The sequence below is a fragment of the Tenrec ecaudatus genome, chromosome X (genome assembly GCF_050624435.1).
Source record: "Tenrec ecaudatus isolate mTenEca1 chromosome X, mTenEca1.hap1, whole genome shotgun sequence".
Taxonomy (NCBI): domain Eukaryota; kingdom Metazoa; phylum Chordata; class Mammalia; order Afrosoricida; family Tenrecidae; genus Tenrec; species Tenrec ecaudatus.
In genome coordinates, this window is record NC_134548.1 from 112028131 (window position 1) to 112053446 (window position 25316).

At 40.8% G+C, this 25316-nt stretch overlaps 1 protein-coding gene and 1 non-coding gene across 2 annotated transcripts; both read right to left on the minus strand.

Moving 5' to 3' along the window:
* Nucleotides 1–3445: 3445 nt before the first annotated feature.
* On the minus strand, nt 3446–3545 carry LOC142435499 (small nucleolar RNA SNORA77). Its single transcript, XR_012781544.1, has one exon. It is a non-coding gene; the product is annotated as a small nucleolar RNA SNORA77 (small nucleolar RNA).
* A 4144-nt stretch (nt 3546–7689) lies between these two features.
* Nucleotides 7690–9888, minus strand: TCEAL8 (transcription elongation factor A like 8). The gene is made up of 3 exons (XM_075539006.1): nt 9752–9888; nt 9268–9340; nt 7690–8677 (listed from the first exon to the last, which is right to left on the minus strand). Exon 3 carries the CDS (start codon nt 8633–8635, stop codon nt 8282–8284), a length of 354 nt encoding a protein of 117 aa, XP_075395121.1. The 5' UTR covers nt 8636–8677; nt 9268–9340; nt 9752–9888; the 3' UTR covers nt 7690–8281.
* Between the last annotated feature and the right edge of the window lie 15428 nt (nt 9889–25316).

The following is a 25316-nucleotide window of genomic DNA, read 5'->3' on the forward strand; positions in this document are numbered from 1 at the left end:
TAAATATACATAGAAGTGAAATATCTGAGTCATATGGTAAAACTATGTTTAATTTTTTTCTTTTCAGAACTTACAAATTTATTTCCCACCAGCAGTGTATGATATCTGATACCTCCACCTACTTGCCCACATTGCTACTTTCTCACTTTATGATTATATGATCCGAGTTGGTGTGAAATGCTCCCACATTGCATATTTTATTTCCAACCCCCGAATGCCAAAAAGGGAATCCTGGTGGTGCAGTTGCTATGTGTTGGGCTGCTAAATGTGAGGTCAGCAGTTCCAAACTACCAGTCGCTCTGTGGGAGAAAGAGCTAAAGTTTTCACTATGAATATGTTTTACCCATCCCTCAGTGAACCACGCCATGGACTAAGCACTATGATCACCTTAGACGCTGGCTTTATAGGCAATGTAGCATCCCCCAAGGCATCCCCCACAGCAGAAGGACTTAACATGGAAACACGACTGAATGAACTGGGCCCTCCCTCAAAGCTACCTGTACCCTTGGACTTAGGACTGAAATACTGATGGGAGAGGAAGCAAAGGATGGCCACCCCAAGACTGGGGAAATGGCAGTCACTGGACCTTTGGTGGGAACCCTGGCTTAATGGGTGTCCGATGAAAGGGGATCCAGAACCAACATATATTTAGTACCTCAATGCTCCCCTTGCATTAATATGACAGGTTCTAATCTGATACACAAGGATCTATACTTGAAAGAAATGGTACAGGAAATTTTCCCCTACCACCAACCCCAAGCTCAATGTAAACAGACCCCAATCAAGAAATGAATCTATACAAAGCAACAGCTGATAGATTACAGCTCACAAATAGATTATACTCACATAAACTCATCTCAAAAGTACCTTAACTTCTATGCCATTGGATAAATTATATATGTTATCAACGCGATCACCTTATATCCCAGGCGGATGATCGAAAATGTTTTATCTTTTTGTTTCGTGTGTGCACGCGTGCATGTTTGCTTGTTTTTGTTCTTGTTGGCTATTGCTTTTGTCTTTGTCATAATACACTGCCAAAGTAAACCAGGGCCGTTCATAACCCATGGAGAAGCAGATGAATTCTGGGCTCCCACTTAATTCTAGCCCCAATCCAAGAAGAGTTAGTTATGATAACATGGCCATGCTCAATACTCTCCTTTAAGGAGAGATCACTGAAGATAAGGTTGCTACAGAAAAGTGTGGTGAAGAAAGCAGATGGTGCCAGCTATCACTTGGAATAGTGTCTGGGATCTTAAAAGCTTGCATTCAAACTAGCAGTCATCTGAGTGAGGCATCAACTAATTCCACATGGAAGAAGCACACCCGCCTGTGTGAGCTGAAGAGGATGATAACAAAGTCCAAATGTGATGAAGGCAAAAGTATCAGAGCTAAATTGTGAACACCCAATTTGTAGAAGGCTCTGGAGGACAGTGGGAACCCAAAATCTATCTGCAGAGGATCTAGTCAGATTAAGCCTCTCAAAGATCCCCTTTGGCCACAGCCGATGGACTCAAACAGTTTACTATCAGAGGTCATTGTAAACTTGATTATGGTGGATCGAACCATGGTATAATCTCGCATGATGTTTGGTCATTTGACATCCCTCCTGACTCAACCTGAATTTGCTCTAGGTTCAAATATTTCTTGCTTGTTCCACAACAAAAAATTCTTCTCTGGCTTTTAAAATACTGATTATTGTCTTTTATTGTTATATTATTGTTATTTTCTTCTTCCTGTTTTGTTTTACTTTTGTTTCTAATGGGTTTCCCAGTTTGTGAGGTACAGAAAGTGTGGATACACAGACACAATAATGGTTTATCAGGGAAGTGTGGGGTGGGTGAGGGGTGCTGAGGGTGAGGGGATTTGAGAACAGTGAATTCAGGAGGGGGAGGGAGCATCAGAATTGATTGTATTGATTTATATACAACTCTATTTTAATTGGGATCTTTTACAGCTCTTATCATGATCCATTTTGTCAAACACATCCATACATATGTTGTCATCATCTTTTTCAAAACATTTTCTGTCTACTTGAGCCCGTGATATCAGCTCATTTTTCATTTTTCCTCCCTCCCCTACCTTCCCTCTCACATGTCCCCTTGATAATTTATAAATTATTCTTTCTTTTCCACCCACTTTTCTGCTGTCCATCCCCCTGGGAGGGGCCATGCATTGACTATTGTAATCTGTTCCCTCTTTCTCCTCTCCCCCCAACCCCCATCTTCCCTTACCCTCCTAGAATCGCTGCTCCCTTTATTGGTCCTGAATTTCCTATGTTGCTAGCTCTTATCTGTACCAGTATACATGTTCTGGTCTAGCCAGATTTGTAATGGGGTGGGGGGGGGGTTGCGGGGAAGCATTAAAGAACTTGAGGAAGGTTTTGTGTTTTGTCAGTGCTATACTGCACCCTGACTAGCTCATCTCTTCCTTGTGGCCTCTCTGACAGGGAGTGTCCAATTGACTACTGGTGGGTTTTGGGTATTCTCCTCTCCCCCTTATCCTCATTGATATGATTTTTGTTTGTTTTGTTCTGGGTCTTAAAATGCCTGATACCTGATCCCATTGACACCTTATGATCACACAGGCGGGTGTGCTTCCTCCATGTGTGCTTTGTTGCTTCTCAGCTAGATGGCCACTAGTCTATCTTCAAGCCTTAAGACCCCAGACACTATATCTTTTGATAGCCAGGCACCATCAACTTCCTTCACCACATTTGTTATACACCCATTTATATACAACTCCTTTTTTATATACAACTCTTTTTAAAACAATTTAACTATGGAAGTATGTGATATGTCAATTTACTATCAAGACTACTGAAAAAAAAAACCTAAATTTACCCAATGGTTACCATGGGTGAAGGAGAAAGAATCTTGGCTTAGGGGACATTGAATTTATGTTAATGGTGGTGGAATAATTTGGAAAAAGGATATCAACATTGGTACTGAATTATACATGTAAAAGTTGTAGAATTGGAGAATAATTTGTTGTATATATTTTTGCCACAATTATTTAAAAAATAACTACAGAATATCAATGAGTACTAGGAAAAAGAAAATGTTCTAGAATTAATTGTGGCAATAATAGTACAAATCTTCTTGATGACTGAAATATTGAATTGTATGACATATGGATGAAGTGCTAATGAAAATGTTTAAAAAAAAAGTTACAGTCAAAAAAATAAAAAAATAAAAAGTTACAGTCTTGGAAACCCACACGACCAGTTCTACCCTACCCTATAGGGTCACCATGAGTCAAAATTGACTCAATGATCATGAGTTTGGAGTGTTAATGCAAAGAAATGCATTTGATTAATGATGCTGAGCATTTGTACGTGTGTTTATTATCTGTATACATTCTTTGGAGACATCCCTATTCAAATCCATTTTTAATTTTTTTAATTGAATTCTTATTATTTTTCAGTTATAAGAATTTTTTTCTTTTCCATGTCCCTAGAGAACTGCACTGCCTCGGACAGGCCAAGACAGTCACGGCAACCCAGGAGTTTTCTTTGGCAAACAGAAAAAGCTGTAAGAATTCTCTGTACCTAACCTTGTGATGGATTCCCTCGTTGGGGACGAATAATAGAAATGTGGGTGAAGAGAGACAATGGACAGTATAAAAATGAAATAATTATAACAAGGTTTCATGAGGGTGGGAGGGTTGGGGAGGGAGGGGAAAAAAGAGGAGCGTATACCAAGGGCTCAAGTAGAAAGAAAATGTTTTGGAAATGATGATAGCTACATATGTACAAATATGCTGGACACAATTGATGCATGGAATGCTATAAACGCTGTTAAGAGTCCCCAATAAAATGATTTAAAATAAAAATAATTCTTCATATGTGCTTGAAACAGGTCCCTTATTAGATATATGACTGTAACTGTTATTTCTTGATTTGTTCATTTTAGCCATTTTCTATTGACTTTCTGCTACAATAATTGAGGAATTCTTTCTCACTAATTATCCCCATTATCTTTTTCCAGTCCCCTAGGGGTACTTCAGGAGGCAGGTTACGAGCTGGGCTGCCAGTCACAAGGTCACTAGTTTGAACCCAGCAGCTCTTCTGAAGGAAAATGAGTTTTCTATTTCTGAAAAGATGTATGTATATATGTGTGTGTGTGTGTGCGCACATGCATGTGTGTATCTACATATATATCATTTTATTGGGGGCTCTTACAGCTCTTATAAAAATCTATACATCAATTTTATGAAGCAGGTTTGTACATATGCTGCCATCATCATTTTAACAACACTTTCTACTTGAACCATTGGTATCAGCTTTTATCCCTCCTTCCCCCACCTTCCCACCCTTATGAGCCCTTGATAAATGATAAATTACATTATTTTCATATCTTACATCAATCAGTCTCCCTTTCCCCGTTTCTGTTGTTCGTCCCTATGGAGGTGGGGGGGGGAGGTTAAACGTCGATCATTGTGATTGGTTCCCCCTTTCTTCCCCCACCTTCCCCCTAACCTCATGGTATCACTACTCCCATTATTGTTCCTGAGGGCTTTATGGATTCCGTGTGTTGAGAGCTCTTAACTGTACAAGTGTATATGCTCCAGTCTAGCTGGATTTGTAAGGTAAAACTGGGGTCATGATAGTAGATGGGAGGAAGCATTAAAGGACTAGATGGATGTTGTGTGTTTAATAGGTGCTATACTGCACTCTGGCTGACTCTTCCCTTCCTTGTAAACCTTCTATGAAGGGATGTTCAATTATCTACAGATTGGCTTTGGTATTCACTCAGAATCCCCTCATTCACATCAATATGATTGATTTGGGTCTTTTGATGCCTGATACTTGATCCAGTTGACACCTCATGATCACACAAGCTGGTGTGTTTCTTCCATGTGGACTTTATTGCTTCCCTACTAGATGGCTGCTTATTTAACTTCAAGCCTTTAAGCCCCCAGACAGTGCAACAGTATGTGGCAAAAAAAAAAAAAAAAAAATCCAGCATGTCTCTCTTGCCCCACGCACCTTACTCACCTGATATCGCTCCATGAGACTTACGTTTCCTCGATTGGAGGGACATGAAAGGACAGTGATTTGATGACATAGAAGAGGTGAAGTAAAAAATGAGGGAGGTGCTGTCAGCAATCCAAACAGATGAGTTTGAAAAATGTTTCCAGGAATGGAATCACAGATTTGGTAAATGTATTAAGTGCAGTGGAGAGTACTTTGAAGGTGATAAGGTTTTAAAATATATATATATATATATATATATATAGCTTTAAAAAAATTCAAAATTCACTTGGGGGAAGGTGTGCCCCCTTATATAGCATCTGCACAGACCAGAATCTTTATAAGCATCTCCAGCTATTTTGGTTGCTTAATTTTGAGATCTACTTGTGAGTTTTTTCAAGTTAGATTAGGCTGATGCTAGAGTAGGTAACCACAAAGGCTCTGTGGATTAACGCAACAAAGATGTGCTACTCAGGCTTGGTTGGGGTAGGTAATGGAGAGACACTGTTTTTCCTAGTCTCTCAGAGACCCAAACTAACTTTGGTGCCACATCAGGACATAGCTAATCTCGGCAGCAGAGAGACTACACATAGGCATCACACCCAGTTTTCTATACTTTGACCAGGAAGTCACATATCGACACTGCTTACAACCCATTGCCAATTTCTTACTCCTTTAATTCTGCCAAACAGTCAAAAGGTGGGCGTCACTATCCCCTTCATAGAGGAGTGATCTAGGGCTCAAAGAGGCGAAGTGATTTATGCAAGGTCACAGACTGATAAAGGCAAGAGCCCAAATTGGAGTCCAGGTTTATCTGACTCCAAAGGTCATAATCCGTAAACACTTTGATGAACCCACGGAGTGGGGTTTTTTGTCACCTTATTGCCCAACTAACCCTTTAGCAATTGTTCTTCAGGTGATAGCCCTAAATTGCACAGCTCACAATGACCCTGCTTTCGCTACCAACCATGTCCCCAAAAGGTTTTTTCATGCCAATTCAGTTTGACTGCCCTGGCCCTCAAGCCAGGTACATCTAGGTGTTTAGACAGGAGGTGGCAACCTCTTCCTCCTGAGTTGTAGAACCACCATGCCTCTGCTTGTGCACATCTCTGTACAGTTTATCTAGTCTACCTCCAGAGAGTCAATGGGTTTTGGGTAAGGTCTAGGAATCAGCATGTAAAAGATGTTCCCCCTGGTGACCCTGATGCAGGTTTTTACGTTGCGGGGGGGGGGGGGGGCACAACTCCTTCACCTGCTTGTCATAGCTCGAGAGAAATAAAACTATAGATTATTTGTCCGTGACAGATTTTAGCAATACCTCTGGCTCCTTAGTAATAATTAAAAAATCAAGTAGTAAAACACTTATAATGTGGGGATAACTAGAAGAAACCAGTCGATTTTGTTCATTCTACTGGGGAAACATAACCACTAACATTTACAGCATATTCTACCTCCAGTAAACAAATGTACCGTATATACTTATGTATAAGCCAAGTTTTTCAGCATATTTTAATGCAGTTTCTGTGGTAAGATTAACTGCCTTGGTTGACATTCGGGACAGCTTACACTCGAGTATATATGGTACTTCAGAGCTAGATGGTATTTAGCTATCACTCCCAACTACTCTGAAAAGGGTCCCATTAGAAGGTCCTGGATAGAGTCGCAGACCAATGTGGGACAGAACTAAAATCATAAGAACGAGTTTACTGGTCAGAGACCAGTGAGACCTCCCCAAAGATGAAGGCCTTCAGTCCCCCTTGAGGTCTAAAAATAAACTCAGCCCATGTTAGAGAAATCAACCATTTAAGAGAAAAAGGGCATTTACCTGAGGGCATAATTCAGCTAGGAAAGGAGGAAATAAAACAGAAAGCACAGAAAGTGAGATTGTGATGATACACTGAAGGAATTGTGACAAAATATGTATGAATTATTCAATGTAGAACTGATGATCTGCTATGTAGACTTTCACCTAATTCCGAATAAAACGTTTTAAAAATATAGTGTGCTTTTTGTCTTGGTTTTGTTCCACATTTCAAGTAGGGATGGGCTGTGGCAAAGGGTGTTTTTAAGAGCTGTTCCTTGCATTACCTTGTAAACTTTACCCAAGCCCACTGAGAGCCTGGTGAAACAGCATCTCAAAGGGAAGGCTGGTAGAACCACATACCTAAGGTGTCAACTCTGGCTATAGAATCCCATCACTCAAACTGCAACCTCTATCCCAGTCCCTAATAGGCTCATCACTTTGGTGCCCTGTAGAAGGGAGGGCTCTTCTGATCTGTGAAGTCATCAAGGGCCAGTACCCACCTGTGTTATGTGACTATAAAGGAGAGGCCTTAGAAGAGTGGGGTTCAGCACACAAGGCACCCAAGAGAACCCAACGGAGTTTGGGGACCTATGGAGTAGATCAGCAAAGGACCCAGCAGATGAGAGCTATGCTCAGCAGGCATGGCAGGTCCCTGGGGTATGGCTCAATGGCAGGGGGATCGTACGGAAGCCTTCGGAATTTGTTTGAAGCCCAGCGCAAGTTGAGTCATGATAGTGTCTACCCTTAAAACCCTGATGGTCCTCTAGTGGGCTAGGGTGCTATATGCACAGGTGGGACCAAAAGCCCACCAAACAGCTCCCGGCTTTTTTATTTCCCTTAGCAGCCCTGTGGGGTTTTCTCATGAAAATATTTTCCCACGAAAAAACTGAGTCTTCAATAAGAGTATAAATGAGAGTAATAATTGGCAGTTTTATTCCTCTGGAGAAGAGATCCAGAGGTAATTTGACATTTACATTTTTAATAGTTTGATCATGAAGAGATTAGGTGCCCCCAGTACCATTATAAGCTAGTTGCAAATTATGTGATCAAATCTTATAAAAAACTTTAATTATTTTGTATGACACAAGTAATGTGTTCCTTAAAAAATACAAATAAGCAGAAAACAAAAGCTCACACCACACAGAAATAAGCACAGGTAAATTTTTGATATATGTATGTACAGACCCACATACACAATTTGGGGATTTTAGCCTACGTATGGGAGTTGATACTAAATACGCTGCTTTGTAATCTGTAGTGTTTTACTTTAAAATATGAAACGAACATCTTCCCATGCCTATGTGTGACAACTTACCAACTGAAAAGCAAACCCGGGAAACGTATTAAAATACAAACGCCAATGATATGCTGGTAACAAGGTAAACTAACTAAAACAAAATACCACGAGATCATGAAAAGGAAAAATGAAGGTCAAAGATACATCCGAAAAGATGCTAAGAAAAAGAAAGCAGGGGCCAGATCTTAATTATCAGGCAATGAAATCAAGGCCTAAAGCACACCGGGTAAGGGCGGCTTCGAGAATGTCTTTGTTTCCACTGCATCATCACAAACTTGTTTCTGACTCTTCTTATCTCTTCCCTAAGCCTTTCCAACTCATCTGCTCCTCTTATCATTTCTTCAGGGTCCAAGTGCCTAACAGGAGTGTCCTCTTTAAAACTCTGGCCAGGCGGGGCCGGCCCTCCTCCAAGGTTTCCTTGTGCTTCCTGGCTAACACCTTCACCAGAGGGCTGCGGCTCTCCTCCTGCCTCCAGAGGCCCACCATCGGAAGGGTGATCTTCCTCTGCCTTTGGCATGTTCTGTGGCTTGCCTTCATTTTCGTCACAAGATGTTTGCATGTTGAGTATTTTACTATTAACTTCTTTTGGAATAAATTACTCCTAGAAAAGCAAGGAAACAAAACAACTGCCAAAATGACCAGCAGCCAGGAGATGGGTTTCCATAGCGACTAGCCCTTTCTAATTCAGGTTTCTAATAGTCAAAAGTTTTTCAACTAGACCACTGCTTGTTCCGATCATCCGGCCTCGAATTCCCCTAACTCCACCCCTTCCCTCCACCCCCTCCCCCTCCTCCTGCTTCCAGCTCCATCTTCTCTCCTCCGGCTCCAGCCCACCATTTTCCCAGCAGGCCCTGCTACAGGCCTTTCCGAGCCCTGAAAGGGGAGCAGCACCATAGCAATTAACCCCTCCCTCGCCTCTGCCTTCCACCACTCCCGCCTTTCAGGCTTCTGCAAGAGGACCCACACCTCCAGCTTCATACCTGAGGTGGCTAATCCAGTCCCTAGCCTCCTCCTCTCTGGGTTCTATGTCTCACCCCTCCCCCCACCTTGCCCGCCCCCCCCCGCTCCATTTCCGTTGCAGACTAATCAGGATAGGGGAGAATCTGTGGCGACTCTTAAAATGTTTTGTGGTGTCATTCCCTCCCACCTCCACCCCAGGGGATAGGGAGGCAATTGCGTTCTTATACTGACCTGCAAGGACCCACAGGATCTTTCTCCCTCTTTCCTCACCGTGGTTTGTGCCGCGCCCAAAAGACCAAGATTCCTGCAGACACACAGGAGTGTTTGCTGAACGGCCTAGTAGCTGCATCACGGGCGACTCGAGTGATTCCAGGCCTTGTTCTTCCAAAGTTTCCCATGTCCTAGTCCGCGCTCCCAGACGCCGGTCTCCGAAGGCAACCCCTCCCCTCCCCCCACCCACCTCCACCCCGTTTCCCTACAAGCAGGGACTATTAGTTATTTCCAAATTAATTGCCCCTATATTTCTAGAGGAAAGCTCACTTGATTACCCCCACCTCCACCTCCCGCCTTTTACACCCTTCCGACCAAAACAGCCCCAAATTTCCTGCCCCAAGGGGGAGTTTGGCAATGGCCAAACAGTCGTGTGGGGAAAGCAATACCGACTCAGATCCTTTCTTTGCTCTGCCTCCGAGCCCAGGGATCGTCCAGCACCCACCTTCAAGCGGCCTGAAGGGCTCCGGGCCACTTCACTCCTCCGGCAACGCGAAGCTGCTACAGGGAAGCAGGCCCAGGGCTAGAAGGACTTCTGCACACGTAGACTCCTGGTCACGTGAGGGTCACGTCATCAGTGAGCTCGCATCGCCAGCGGCCCCTCCCCTTGCGCTGCAGCCCGCCCCCTGCATTCCCTCCACCCGATGCTGTCAACTGCTCCAGTAGCAAGTCAGACACCGGGGCGCTGGCGGCGCTGCGCTGAATGCTTGGGGCTGCTGGCCAGGAAGTGGCTGTGGTTCGAATCCACTACCCGCTGGGCCCAGAGCTATATAGCTTCTGAAAACGCCCCAGATTGAAAGGCAATAAGGCAACCCCACCCCACCCTCCCACTTCTCTGGGATTACTAGGGAGAAACAGCCTCTTGGGAATTAACAGCTAGAAATGGGAGTTAAACTACCTTTTCCCCTTTTTTAGGGAAAGCATGTCTGTCTTTATGCTGTTCCCAATACCCCGCTGTCACTCCCCAAAGACTCTCCCTTCATTGTCCCTGGAGCCCTGACCCGCATTTGAATGGGTGAGAGGTGAAATTGGAAGGACGTGGAACGGAACGCCAAAAAAAAACCAAACTCCCTGCCCTTGATTCTGACTCATCACGACCCTCTAGAACAGGATAGAACTGCCCTTATCCTGTTATGGGTTCTCGAAACTGTCAATATGAGAGTTGAAAGCCTCATCTTCCTCCCCAGGGGCGGCTAGTGGTGTCGAATTGAAGAGACCTACCGACCTGAGCCCCCCAGAGCGAAAAGTAGGAAACTAGGAGTGAGAGAAGGGTGTTATAGTTTACTGGCTTTGTTCTATATTTTAAACCACCAGTATAATTTGAAAAAGCAAATGACATTTTTTTAAAGTTGTCCCTCATATCTATCTAATACTTAAATGCTTGGAGAATGGAAGACATTTATTCCATCGATTTATAACAGTTGGAAAACTCTTTTTTTCATATGTTTGAAATAAGCTTGTATATCATTAAAGACCCCACATCCATTTCAGTTTAAAAAGTTTTCCTTTTTTTAAGCCTTTCAGCTCAATATTTAAGTCCAATAAGTAAGGAATCTGGAGGGATTTTGTTGTTGTTTTTAAAGAAGCATACGGTATATAGTTAAACAGCCCATCTCAAATGAAATCGGCAACAATATCCCCCTGTTAAATCCCCATAAATATGATTCTCTTTCTACACCCCTATCCTCCCTCCCTCCTCAATGTCCTATTCCTCTCTGCTCCTTATTCCCGATCCCTGCTGTTGGCCTCCTCTTAATCATCAAAGTCGTGTCTTTTGGTGTTAAAACCATGTTTGTTTTTCTTTGTTTTCCTTATAATAATGGTGTTATTAAATATTTATCTTTGTAAGTTTGGCTAAGCTAGCTAAACAGAATGTTCTCTAGTTTTGTCCATGCCTTGTGATGTGTAAAAAAAAAATGTCCTTGTTTTTTATTGGTGGAAATATTTTCTAATGGTTGAACCAACTTGAATGACAGTGTTCACAGGATATTGATGTATTTGAATGCATAGTTATAGATATTTAAAGCATCACCTTTAAAAGTGACTTCCAAATGAATTCCTTGAAAGAGGCCAGATTTTTCTTCTTATTAATTTTATAAAAGTAATACACATTATTTTCTATCTTTCCAGAAAGTACTCGGGTTATCGAGTGTTTAGTATCTGTCCTTTTCATTGATGACATACTGAATAGCTCCATTTGGATAGACCTCATTCCCTTATATCCTTTGTAGACTGCAGTGTCTTATCAATCTAATAAAGCCATAGCAAAGCCTCTTTTTCAGAATAAAATTTTTTTGAACTCAGAGAAACATGTTTGTTGGAAAACAATTCTCAAACACTCATGAAACCTACGAAAGGGGGAAATTCACTTTATTTCACAATTGCTGGTAGAATTTTGATTGACTATGGTACTTTTGAGGTGCACTGCTATTGTTTCATTCTGTTCCATTAAAAAATGAACTAATGCTATATATATTTGTTGTGACAGCAAAGCAGAAAACAAATCATTGTTGTAAACACAGACACACAGACACACAAACAACTCTACAGCCCAGAATCCACTAGTGTGGTGGTACCTGGAATGGCAATCTGGCCTCTAGAGTCAGGAGATTCAGAGGAAGGAAACAGAGGGTGTCTTTTGTCTAGAATATTCGCACCAGTATACATTGGTCAAACATAGAACCTACCAGGAAGAACGAAGAGTTGGGGGAAAACTGTGCTGGCTTTCGAAAACCAAAGACCCATTGCCGTTGTGTCAATGTGATTCATGTCAGCCCTATAAAGTGTTTCTGAGACTGTAGATATTTACAGATGCCAACAGCCTCATCTTTCTCTTGCAGAGTAGCGCTAAGTTTGAACCACTGACTTTGTGGTTAGCAGTCCAACAGCTTACAGTTTTATAATTTATAATCAGGCATAAAGAATTTATCCTACAGCTAAGGAATAAATTATTAGTTGAGGAAGAGTTTTAATATAAATATGTTGTTGGTTGTTGTTGGTAGGTGCCATCAAGTCAGGTCCAACCCACAGTTATCCGATGCACAACAGAGCAAAACGCTGCCTGGTCTTGCGCCATCCTCACACTTGTTCCTCTGCCAGAGTCCATTGTTGCAGCCAAGGTGTCGGTCCATCTCCTTGAGGGCATTCCTCTTTTTTGCTGCCCCTCTACTTTACAAAACATGATTTCCTTCTCCTAGTACTAGTCTCTCTTGACAACACGTTCAAAGTATGTAAGACAAAAGCTCACCATCCTTGCTTCTAAGGAACAATCTGGCCTTACTTCTTCCAAGACAGATTGCTTTGTCTTTTTAGGATACCATGGTATTTTCAATATTCTTCTCCAGCAGCACAATTCAAATGCATTGATTCTACATTGATCTTCCTTATTCAATCAATGCCCAGTTTTCACATGCATATGAAGCAAGCACACCTTAGACCTCAAAGTAACATCCTTGCTTTTCAGTCCTCTAAAGAGTGCTTGTGGAGAAGCTTTACCTAAGCCAACACATCTTATGAACTCTTGAGTGCTGCTTCCTTGAGCATTGATTGTGGATCAAAGTAAGACAAAATCCTTGACAACTTCAGCCTTTCTCTATCTATCAGGTCCAGTTGTGAGGATTTAGGTCTTATTTACACTGAGTTCTAATCCATATTGAAGGCTATCATCCTTGATCTTTATCAGGAAGTGCTTCAAGTCCTCCTCGCTTTCAGCAAGCAAGGTTGAGTCATCTGCATATTGCAGGTTGTTAATAAACCTTCCTCCAATCCTGATGCCACACTCTTCTTCATATAAACCAGCTTCTCTGATGATTTGCTCGGCATACAGATCGAATACATATGGTGAGAGGATACAACCTTGAAGCACATTTTTTCTGATTTTTAAACCATGCTGTATGCCTTTCTTCTGTTCATACAACCGTCTCTCGATCCATGTACACGTTCTGTGTGAGCACAGTGAAATGTCCTGAAATTTCCATTCTTCTCAGCCCTATACATTGTTTGCTCTGATCCATACAGTCAAATGCCATGGCATAGTTAAGAAAACACAAGCAAATATTTTTCTAGTTTTCTCTGCTTTAAGCCATGATCCATCTGACATCAACAATGATATCCCTTGTTCCACATCCTCTTATGAATCCAGCCTGAACCTCAGGCAGCTCCCTCTCAATGTATTTCTATAACCACCATTGGATGATATTCAGCAGAATTTTACTTGCAAGTGATATTTATGATTCTTTTAATAATTTGAGTATTCTGTTGGGTAGTCTTCCTTTGGAATGGATACAAAGTTGGAGGCTTATCCTGATTCGCATCATTGCAGCAGGAATACCACAGACTGAAAAGGTGGTTTCATCCAAGGTCTGCAAGTCAGGCTTGTGACTGGAGGAGCAAATGAATCCAAGTTCAGCAGGTCTGATAACAAGCTACTAATAGTTCTTGGAATCAGTAGGTAAAGGCAGACTGTGAGAGTTCGAAGAACCTGAGGAAGGTCCATGAGCCAAATGCAGTGTCTGGACCAAGCAAAAATGGAGCAAGCTTGCCATATTGTCTAATTATATAGGAAGTAGGTCATACTCCCGGGAAAACCTCCTTTCAGTTGCTTCAGGGCTGTGACCTGAGCAAAGGAGTTACACTCCATCCTAATCTTACAGCTCCTTGGCTACTCACGGCAGATCTCATCATGGAGTTGCTTACATGTTAGGCAAAATTATAGAGGATTGGTAAGCTTAAATCACAGAATGTCTGGCCCAGGCAAGTTGACACCAAACCCAACTGCTACACGTTGATTTCCAAGATGATTACACTAATTCATTAACATTGTCAAACATTCATCAAATTTTTTTACTAGCAATGTGCAATTGGTAGTATAATAATGTAAAATTAAATATGTTAACAAAATTATGCATTTCTAATATTTTAAAATTATTATCTTTGCTGGCATAATGTTCATATAAAATATTTAATATTTTAAAATATGTTTTCAAAAATAATCAAATTATTCAGCTTAACCTATGTTCATAATAAATCTCAATTCTGCTACTAAGATGTAAATCAATATATTGAATGCTATTAACTTCTGAGTGTTGAATAGGAAAATTAGAAAATTTTCTTTTTCAGGTAAGCTCTCCTTTTCAAACTCAAGTGACACTGTATCATTAATAATGTTTTTGGAAATCATATCAATATGAATAGGGGAGTGTGGAGTGGAAGCCCAAAGCCAATCTCTAAACAATTGGGTATCCCTTTACAGAAGGGTCACAAGAAGAGACAAGCCAGTCACGGTACAGAATAGCACTGATGAAACATACAACTTTTCTCTAGTTTTTTAAATGCTCCTCCCCACCCCACTATCATGATCCCAATTCTACCTTACAAATCTGGATAGACAAGAGCATGCATACTGATACAGATAAGAGCTCGCAACACAGGGAACCAGGACAGATAAACCCCTGAAGACCAATAATGAAATTAAAGATACCAGGAGGGTAAGGGGACGGTGAGGGGAGAAAGGGGAAACTGATCACAATGATCTACATATAAACCCCTCCCAGGGGTACGGATAACAGAAAAGTGGGTGAAGGGAGACATTGGACAGTGTAGGACATGAAAAAATAATTTATAAATTATCAAGGGTTCATGAGGGAGGGAGGGGAAAACATGAAGAGCTGATACCAAGGACTCAAGTAGAAGGAAAAAATTTTGAGAATGATAATGGCAAAAAATGTACAAATGTGCTTAACACAATGGATGGATGGATGGATTGTGATAAGAGTTGTATGAGCCCCCAGTAAGATGATTTAAAAACAAAAAATAAATAAAACAATGATGGCAAAATATGTACAAATGTGCTTGACACAGTGGATGTACATTTGGATTGTGAAAAGAGCTGTAAAAGCCCCAATAAAATGATAAAAAAAACTTTACAGAAGGCAAAATAATAATAATAATGTTTTGTGTTTTAAATAAATTTGTATTAAATAGGTAATTATCATCAATTTGGTACATATTTTCAGGTTGATTTGTGGGTTTTAAATTGGCACACATCATATGATTCATCCACTAGAGTATTACTGAAACCCAGTGTAAAACATGTTGATTCTGAAGAAGTTATTGCTAGAATTGAATTTTCATAAATATTAAACTGTGTTCCTGCTATTAACTCTCCATTTCCCCGAACCTCCCCTGCCATACCCTCAAGGAAACAGTAATCCAGTTACTGTTTCTATAGATCTATCTATTCAGAATTTCATATATCAAATCAGAAGAGGATTCTTGTACATAAATCTTTATAAGAAGTATTAATAAAGAAGACAAGAGAAAGTGAGAGAAAAGAGAGGAAGAAGGAAAAAGAGTGAAGGTGCATAAGACAAGAAAAAAAAGACAAGGTCAAAAAGAAGGGAAAAACATTAATATGTAGGGAAGAGAAGGAGAGAGAAAAGGGACAACAGAGTCAGAAGACTGGGATGTGGGTGTTGGAGTTCTGTTTCTGTGACAGTGCAAATGTGGGCCGGTCTTTGCATGAGGAGTGGGTAAAAAGCCCTTTATTGTGTGGACATGCCCAAATCTACAGGCCTGCTTGTTTTTACCTAAGAGGAAGCATATTCTTAGGAGGATGAGGTCACCCTGATAAAGGAAGTGGGAGAGAACTAGAATAAAACAATAAAAGTATTGTAATAGAACAAAAGTACAAAAAACAATGAAAATATTCCATTGTGTCACTGTGTGTAAAAATGTGTCTCTTTTAGGGTGGGAGAACATGGGATGGGGCGAAGGAGACAGCAAAGGAGGAAGAAAGAAAAATATGGTGAAAAGTGTAGCACTTTACTGAGAATGTCTGCACCAGGCTGCCCAAAGAGTATCTAAGGAGGGTCCCCAGAGGACAGAGAGGTAAGAAGTTTGACTGGCTGAATTGCCTCAGGGGTCAGGAAAATTGGCAGTTGTGGGAAGGGGCAGGGCTGCAGAGGACGCATACTAGGGAATCTGTCAGCAGGTGTTGCTGCTTTCCTACTTTAAGAAATCTTGGTCTGCTTAGTTTTTAAGTTGATTTTCTGACTGCCATGAAGTGCAGGATATCCCTCTTCATAATCTCTCCAATAGTTGCTGAGATCTTCCCATGCTTTTTATCTGGTGGCCATAGCCCCCTGTCCTCTTTATTGTTTTACACATAATATAAACAGAAAACTCTTATTTATCAACAGATGTTTAAAGAAAAAATGTTAAACTATGACCTTTTAAAAATAGTTTTAATGAATTACATTAAGGAAGGTTGTGGAATCATGCCTACAATCAACTTTGGAATATTTTCTTCCTTCTTGTACCCATTGATGTTGACTCCTGATTTTCCCCAACTTTGCCTTCCGCACCGTCAGGCAATTATTTCAGTTATTTGTCTTCATAAACCCACCCATGCTGGTTTCCCTACATAGGAACACCTACCAAAAAAGACTAAAAGAAAAAAAAAAAAAAGAACTCAGCAGCAAAGATCAGCTAAAACAAAGAAAGATCTCAATCTAAGAAAAAGCAGAGGACATTAAATATTTAGAATTGAAAGTGGGTCCAAAGGGAGGTCTAATGAGAAGGTATTACATTCAAGTCTGAGTACAACTGCTAAGAAAAACTTTACAGTACTTTTTTTTTGGGGGGGGCACATATATACAAGTTATTTATTATAACATTGTAATAGCGATAGGTTTATCAAAAGCAGTCTATTTGGAATCTAATTTAGGCACAATAAACTTCAGTCATATAAAGTATGCAAACCAATGAATTCTTGCAGATATCATATCCCTTTATTCCATCTCCAATCCACAATCATGCACCTGCTTTTTGTCACTGTAGATTTCACTCACTTCTTACGTATTGATCTGGCTAGACTGCAAAGACCACGTTGTTATGTTACAAGTGGCATCATGATAAAATGGAAGATGACTGCATCATTGTATAACCACCAAACCACTGAGAATCATGACTCAGCCAAGTTGACACATAACTGTAGTGATCACAACCAGCGCTACTCTCGTCTTGTACCTCAATATCATTAGCATCAGATGTAGATTGTCATAATGCCTAGAAGAGTTGGATAGATTTTTTTTACTTTTGTAAATGTGAAATGTCAGATAAGAAACTTGGCAAGTGAGGAGTAGGTGCAATTTACAATTTTTAAAATTTCATGTAAATGGAATAATACAATATGCTTAACAATACATTTTAAACAACCTAAATTCCAGCAATAGCGATATTTCATCAAACACTGATTCAACAAAATATTATGTAGCCACTAGGGAACAACTGGGGTGGGGGAAATTCATTTTTTAAAAACATTTTATTAGGGGCTCATACAACTCTTATCACAATCCATACATCCATCCATTGTGTAAAGCACATCTGTACATTCTTTGCCCTCATCATTTTCAATACTTCTTATCTGATGATAAGGGTGTTCATATTCCTAGTACATGGACAGTGAGGATTCCCCAGGGACTCAATCCACACAGGGACCCTGCAAATGGATTTGGGCCTTCCACCATCATCCATAGCCTTCCATAAACTGAGTATTTAGAACTGAGGCACTGCTAAAGTTAGTTCCCTTCTCTGGATTTGAATCTTCTTGTTTTCAGACTGATAGGCTGCCTCAATGGAATTTAGCTTACCCCTCAGTTAAATGGGTGCTTGTTTAGAGACAAACTTTCAGGACCACAGATACTATTTTCTTGAAAGTCGGGCACTATCTGATTTCTTTAGCACCCTTTGCTATGGCATTCATATATTCAGTGATCTCCTCATGAGAAGGGCCAAGTCACAAGAATCATTTGTTCCTCTGTTAGAGGTACAACAAAGTAAGAGCTCAAAATCCATTCGTATAACTATGGTTTCTATACATTCCGGGTTCACTTTTAGAGATACATTTAGATCATCCCCATGGGAATTAAAGTATTTCTATGGATAGAAGCATTATTTTAGTCAATAGTAAAACACTATTGAGCAAAGGATTTTATACATGTGTAAGACATATTTTAGACTCCAATTTATGAATTGTTAACCTGTACATCTTCATAACGTGGGTGACTGGACACTAGTTACACAAGCTGTGAGGGTTGGAGACATGGCAATATTTTCAGTGACATTCATTTACGAAGGCAAAACTAAGCGTGGTAAACTAGCACGTGTCACAAAAAGGCATAGAAACTTTGAAAACACCAAACACTTATGTCATTATTTGTTGGGCACCCTCAAAGTAATGGGTCCAAACCTATCCTAAGTCCAATGACCACCAATCGCCTAACCATGGTATAGCAATAGTCTGTTTCTTCTCCCATCAGGGTATTCCAGCCTAGAGTTCAAAAGAATAGTTCAGTTCCTTAGTTCTGCTACAACTGAGTTCAATGCAAACTCCAAGCATGGGTTTCCAATTCTTATCTTTCTAGTATGGTCTATGAAGGGCATTGTATACCTAAAACAAACAAACAAAAACAGAGTTCAATATTCCAGTCATCTCTAGGATGCTGCTGAGGTCACCAGGGGTTGGTTGGAAATTAGATCAAAAGTGCTTGGTAAGAGCATAATACTGGGCATATTCTCCCTCTGAGGTCTCTAAAAGTAATGTTAAGTGTTTTTCTTAATGGGGGGGTGGGGCTCACCCATCCAATTCACCATCAAAAGTGTAATTGCTTTCTCTGATACAGACATGCCCTTCTTCTCACCTTGATCTGTTTTCCCAAGAAAGTTCACCGATTACTCTTGTAGGGTTGTCTGCTGTTTGGGGATGACTGTAGAACACTGTTATATGGCAGGAATTAAGTGATCTTCTCCCTCGCCCCACTATCAGGGAAACGGAACCCATATGGAGTCTCTTGAGGCGGTTTTTAAAATGTTTTACTAAGAGGATAACATAGAGCTTATGGTGAATGGGTAGGCACACTATCTTCCCCTGGGAGGACCAGGTTAGCTTACATGGCCTGGGGACTGGAGACTGGCTTTGTCCTGCTTTTTATCCTTATAGCAATGGGCTCATATAAACTTGTCCTTTTGTGATTGACTAACTTCACTCAATATAATAGTTTTCAGATCAATCCATGAAAATATGATCATTTTTATATTCTATTTTTTAACATTGGAGTTTTTAATAATTTTAAAGTCACGCATGTCTGACAAAAATGGTTTGAAATAAAATTATTTTTGTTAGTTTATTATTAAATAATTGAAATACTTTAACTTTTAATAAAATGACTACTTAAATATTATTATTTTACATTTAATATAACAAACATGCCTATATTTTTTATAAAGGAAATCACCCACTGCCATTTAGTCAGTTCTGACATATGGTGACCCTATAGAACAGGGTAGAACTGCTCCTGAGGGTTTCTGTAAATCCTTAAGGGAGTAGAAAGCCTCATCTTTCTCCTGTGGCACAGCTGGTGGTTTTGAATTGCTATCTGGGAGTTAGCAGCCCAAAGCTTAACCACTATACAACCAGGGCTCGTTATATAAAACAAAAGATCTAGAAATTACTATCAGTAATTTTAACTTAAAATGTTTTTATATATGGTAGGAATTAGTTTTCCAGAATTTTATAGCTTTACATTATTTATTTTATTTAATGATTGAGATGTCACAAAAGAATATATACTTTTTTTAAACTTTCCTCTAGTTCCTAAATGCTTCCTACACCCCCCCCCCCCACACACACACACACACACTATCATGATCTGAATTCTGCCTTGCAAGTCTGGCTAGACCAGTGGATGTACACTGGTACAGATAGAAACTAGAAACACAGGGAATCCGGGGCGGATGATACCTTCAGGGTCAGTGGTGTGAGTGGCGATACTGGGAGGGTAGAGGGAGAGTGGGTTCGAAAGAGGAAACAGATTACAAGGATCTACATATAACCTCCTCCCTGGGGGACGGACAACAGAAAAGTGGGTGAAGGGAAACTTCGGACAGGGCAAGATATGACAAAATAATAATTTATAAATTATCAAGGGTACATGAGGGAGGGAGGAGCAGGAAGGGAGGGGAAAAACTGAGGACCTGATGCCAAGGGCTTTAGTGGAGATCAAATGTTTTGAGAATGATGAGGGCAATGAATGTAAAGAGGTGCTTTACACAATTGATGTATGTATGGATTGTGATAAGAGTTGTATGAGCCCCTAATAAAATGAAAAAATAAAAACTCAAAAAAAGAATATATACTTTTAATATAATGAATGATTGACTAAGTAAAAAAATGAACAGAATAATTGAACATAATTTTTTCAGAGCAGGGGCATATCACAGTTAAAAAGTGTATAATTGTAAAATAATTTTACCACAATTTTATAGGAATGTCATAAAGGAGAAAAATATAAATATTTTATTAAAGCAATTACTGGAAGTTAACTTTAATTTCTATTTATTATGTACAGTACAGGACATAGATTTATCTTCTCATTTATCCTGTGCCTTTGCTATGTTTTCATGGCATTCTGGTTTTCATATCAGGATGATGCTCATTTCGTTAAATGAGTTTAGGAGTTTGTCATCCTCTATATATTGAAATAGATTTTTTTAAGTTTTATAGGTACTTCATCCACATATCCTACAATTCAATAGTGCAATGATATCAAGAAGAGTTATACAATCATTACCACAATCAATTTTAGAACATTTTCTTCTTCCTTGTACTCATTTTTATTCATGTAATTGTTTTTAAATGTGGAAAAAATATACACAACAAAGCATTCTCCAATTCCACAACCTCTGCATGTGTAGTTCATGGTGTACAATCACTATTGATATCCTTTTCCCAATTATTCCATCATCACTAACATATATTCAATGTCCCTTAACCAAAAACTCTTCCTCCTTCACCTATGGTAGTCATGGTCAAGTTTGGATCCTTTTTTTTGTAGTTTTCTTGATATAATATTCGCATATCATAAACTTTCATGGTGAAGTCGCTTTTAAAAATAGTTGTATAAGGAAGAAAAGGGTAGTGGGGTCATGGGGCATTAATCCACCCAAGGGGAGGGTATTGTTTATATCTCCACAGGGAAAGTGGGACCAGACTTCAACCCAGTGTCGCAAGGTGTGAATGCAATATCCCGGCGTGGAGGAGGGAACCAGTGGAGAGGTCTGGGAGGCTGGCCCCAACACCATAAATTAAGTGGATTCCTGCCCCTCCCCAAAAAAGAATTTGTTCCAAAGGACAACATTGACTCTGCAGCTCCGGGAGATGGACATATCTGATCAGAGCACACGGGAGCAGATGAAGGGGCAGGAGGAGAGAGTGGAGCACAGCCTGGCCCACCAGGCCGTGATGATGATGTTCCTGAGTAGAGCAGCCAGTCCACAGAGAGAACAATATGGCTGGTCCTACTATGAGACATGATGCCCCTCAGTGACTAAGGGCGATACAGGGGACAGCACCGGAGACACAGTGTGGGAATTGCACCTGACCTGATCCCACCACACCAAGGCAAATCACTGGGGGAGTGCAGCGGAACAACAAGGGAATGGAGTGGCAAGGTCCCCAGGGAATGCTGAAAGTGGACTTTGGGGCCAGGGCGTGGTGCCCCAACAGACTGGACTGGAAAACGCTCCTAAGGGCCAGCAAACGATCCCTGAACTAACTACAAGCCTTTCTCTTGTGAACTGTTTTGTTCTGTTCTTTGTCAGTGGTTTGTTTTTGTTGTTTTGTTGTCTGGTTGTATACTGTTGCTTTGTTTTCCTCTGTCTTGTTTTCGTGCATGTTAGTGACTCCACAGGTCTGTCTGAATAGGACAGGCTGGATGAACTATCTGGAGGAAAAACAACGGGACCGACAGTTCCGGGGGGACTTGGGGTGGGGGGGTAGGGGGGGTAAGGAAGTGGTGTTAACAAACCCAGGGACAAGGTAAAAACAGGGGACCCCAAACGGTAGAGAAGGGGGAGTGGCAGGCCTGGTGGGAAATGATCAAGGGTAAGGTTGCTTAGAGAAGAGGTATACTCTAGCCCAGGTGGCGATGAAGCATGGTAGTAGGGCAGGAGGAAAGTCAAGGGAGATGGAGGAAAGAGCTAGGAGTCAAAGGGCATTTATGGAGGTCTAGACAAAGACATGTACATGCAAATATATATAGGAGGATGGGGAAATAGATCTATGTGTCTATATTTATAGGTCAAGTATTAAGGTGGCGGAAGGACCTTGGGCCTCTACTCAAACACTCCCTCAATGCATGAATACCTTCTTTTATTAAATTGGAACTCTATGATGCTCACTCTCCCAACACAATGGCTGGAGCCAAAGTGGGTGAACAAGTAAATGTGGTGAAGAAAGCTGATGGTGCCCGACTATCAAAAGAGATAGTGACTGGGGTCTTAAAGGCTTAAAGATAAACAAGCGGCCATCTAGCTCAGAAGCAACAAAGTCCACATGGAAGAACACACCAGCCTGTGTGATCGAGTGGTCCCAAAGGGATCAGTTACCAGTCATCAAAGAACAAAAAATCATATCATTGACTGCACACCTCCATGATAGGATCGCTGAAGACAAATGGGTACATAAGCAAATGTGGTGAAGAAAGCTGATGGTGCCCGGCTATCAAAACAGATAGTGTCTGGGGTCTTAAAGGCTTGAAGGTGAACAAGCGGCCATCTAGCTCAGAAGCAAAAAAGCCCACATGGAAGAAGCACACCGGCCAGTGCGATCACGAGGTGCCAAGGGACCAGGTATAAGGCATCATGCAAAACAAAAAAAACAACGATATAAGTGTGTGTATGTATGTGAATATATGTGTTTATGTATATATATACCATATTAAATGAAGGGGGAAGTGCAGAGTGGAGACCCAAGGCCCAAGTGTCGGCCAATGGAGATCCCCTCATAGAGGCGTTTAGGAGAGGAGATGGGTTAATTAGGGTGCGAGGTAGTACCGATGAGGAACACAGCTTTCCCCCAGATCCTGGATGCTTCCTCCCCCCAACTACCATGATCCGAATTCTACCTTGCAGGGCTGGATAGGACAGAGGCTGTACACTGGTACATATGAGGGCTGGAGGCACAGGGAATCCAGGGTGGATGATACCTTCAGGACCAAGGGTGTGAGGGACGATGCTGGGAGAGTGGAGGGTGAGTGGGTTGGAAAGGGGGAACTGATTTCAAGGATCCACATGTGACCTCTTCCCTGGGAGAGGGACAGCAGAGAAGGGGGGAAGGGAGACTCCGGATAGGGCAAGATATGACAAAATAACGATGTATAAATTACCAAGGGCACATGAGGGAGGGGGGAAAGGGGAGGGAGGGGAAAAAAAAAGAGGACCTGATGCAAGGGGCTTAAGTGGAGAGCAAATGCCTTGAGAATGATTGGGGCAGGGAATGTGTGGATGTGCTTTATACAATTGATGTATGTATATGTATGAACTGTGATAAGAATTGTATGAGCCCCTAATAAATTGTTAAAATTAAAAAAAATAAAATAAAATAAAGGAAAAAAATAGTTGTATATACATTATCACTATCAGTTCTAGTGTTCCCTCCCCAATCCCACATTCACTGTTTGCTCCCCTATTGCCCTCACTGTCCCCACCACCAACCCTGATAAACCATTGCATCAGTGACTGTCTCATTGCACCTACTCCTTCTGTGCTTCATAAACTGAGAAACTTAGAAGAAACAATAAAAAGAAAAACAAAACATAAATAAGAAAATAATAAATATATAAAGACAAAAATTAAAAGTAAGCAAGAAAAGACCACCAATATTTTAAAAGCCAGATAAGAAATTTCTGTTGTGGAGCAAGTGAGAAATATTTGAGCTTACAGCAAATTCAGGCTGGGTCAAGAGGGAGGACAATTTACCAAATATCTATTATGCCATGGTTCCATCTACCAGAATCAAATTTTCCAATAATCTCTGTCTGATAGCAAAGCTGTTCCAGTCCCTTGTCTGTGACTAGAGGAGATCTGCCAGAGGCTTAATCTGACTAGATACTCTCTAGATGAATTTGGGGCTCTCACTGTCCTCCAAAGCCTTCTACAAATTGGGTGTTCACAATTTAAGCTCTGATAGTTTGCCCTTTATCCTATTTGGATTTTGTTTTTGTCTTCTTTGTATCACACAAACTACTGTGCTTTTTTGAAGTGGACTTAGTTGACACCTCACTTAGATTTTGAGTACAAGCTTTTAAGACCCCAGACACTATGCCAATTGACAGCCAGGGACCATCTCTTTTCTTCACCACACTTTGCTGTAGCAACCTTATCTTCAGGGATCTCTTCATAAAGGAGCGTATCAAGCAATTAACTGGTTTTGAATTGGGGATAGAATTAAGTGGGAGCCCAGAATCCATCTACTTGTCCAAGGATTATGAATGACTGGTTACTTTGGTGGTCATATTATGACAAAAACAAAAACCAACAAAGACAACAACAACAAACAAGAACACACATAAATAAACAAAAGAAACAAAAAGTAAAGCATTGTCAATCCCCCTGGGGTATAAGGCAATTGCATTGATAACAACAGCAATTTATCCAGTGACAAAGATTTTAAGGTACTATTGATAGGAGTTTATATGAGTATAATTCAAGTGCAAACTGCAATCCAGAGTCTATTGCTTTGTGCCATTGATTTCTTAATTGATTAAGCTCTGTTTACATTGACCATGGAGGTTAGTACTAGGGGAAAATTCCCTGCACCATTTCTTACAAGAGCAGATTCTTGCCTAGTAGATTAATACCTGTCATATTAATGCAAGGGGAGCATTGAGGTGCTAAGTATATGGTGGTTCTGGGTTCCCTTTCATTGAACACTGACTAGGCCAGGGTTTCCATCCAATGTCCAATTTCTGCCATTTCCACAGTCTTGGGGTGGCCATCATTTGCTTCCTCTCCCATCAGAGTATTTCAGTCCTAAGTCCAAGAGTACAGGTAGCTTTGAGGTAGGGCCCAGTGTGTTCAGCCAGGTTTCTATACCAAGTCCATCTGGTGTGGCCCTTGGGAGATGCCTTGTTCTCTGTAAGGCCAGTGTCTGAAGTCATCATAGTGTGTAG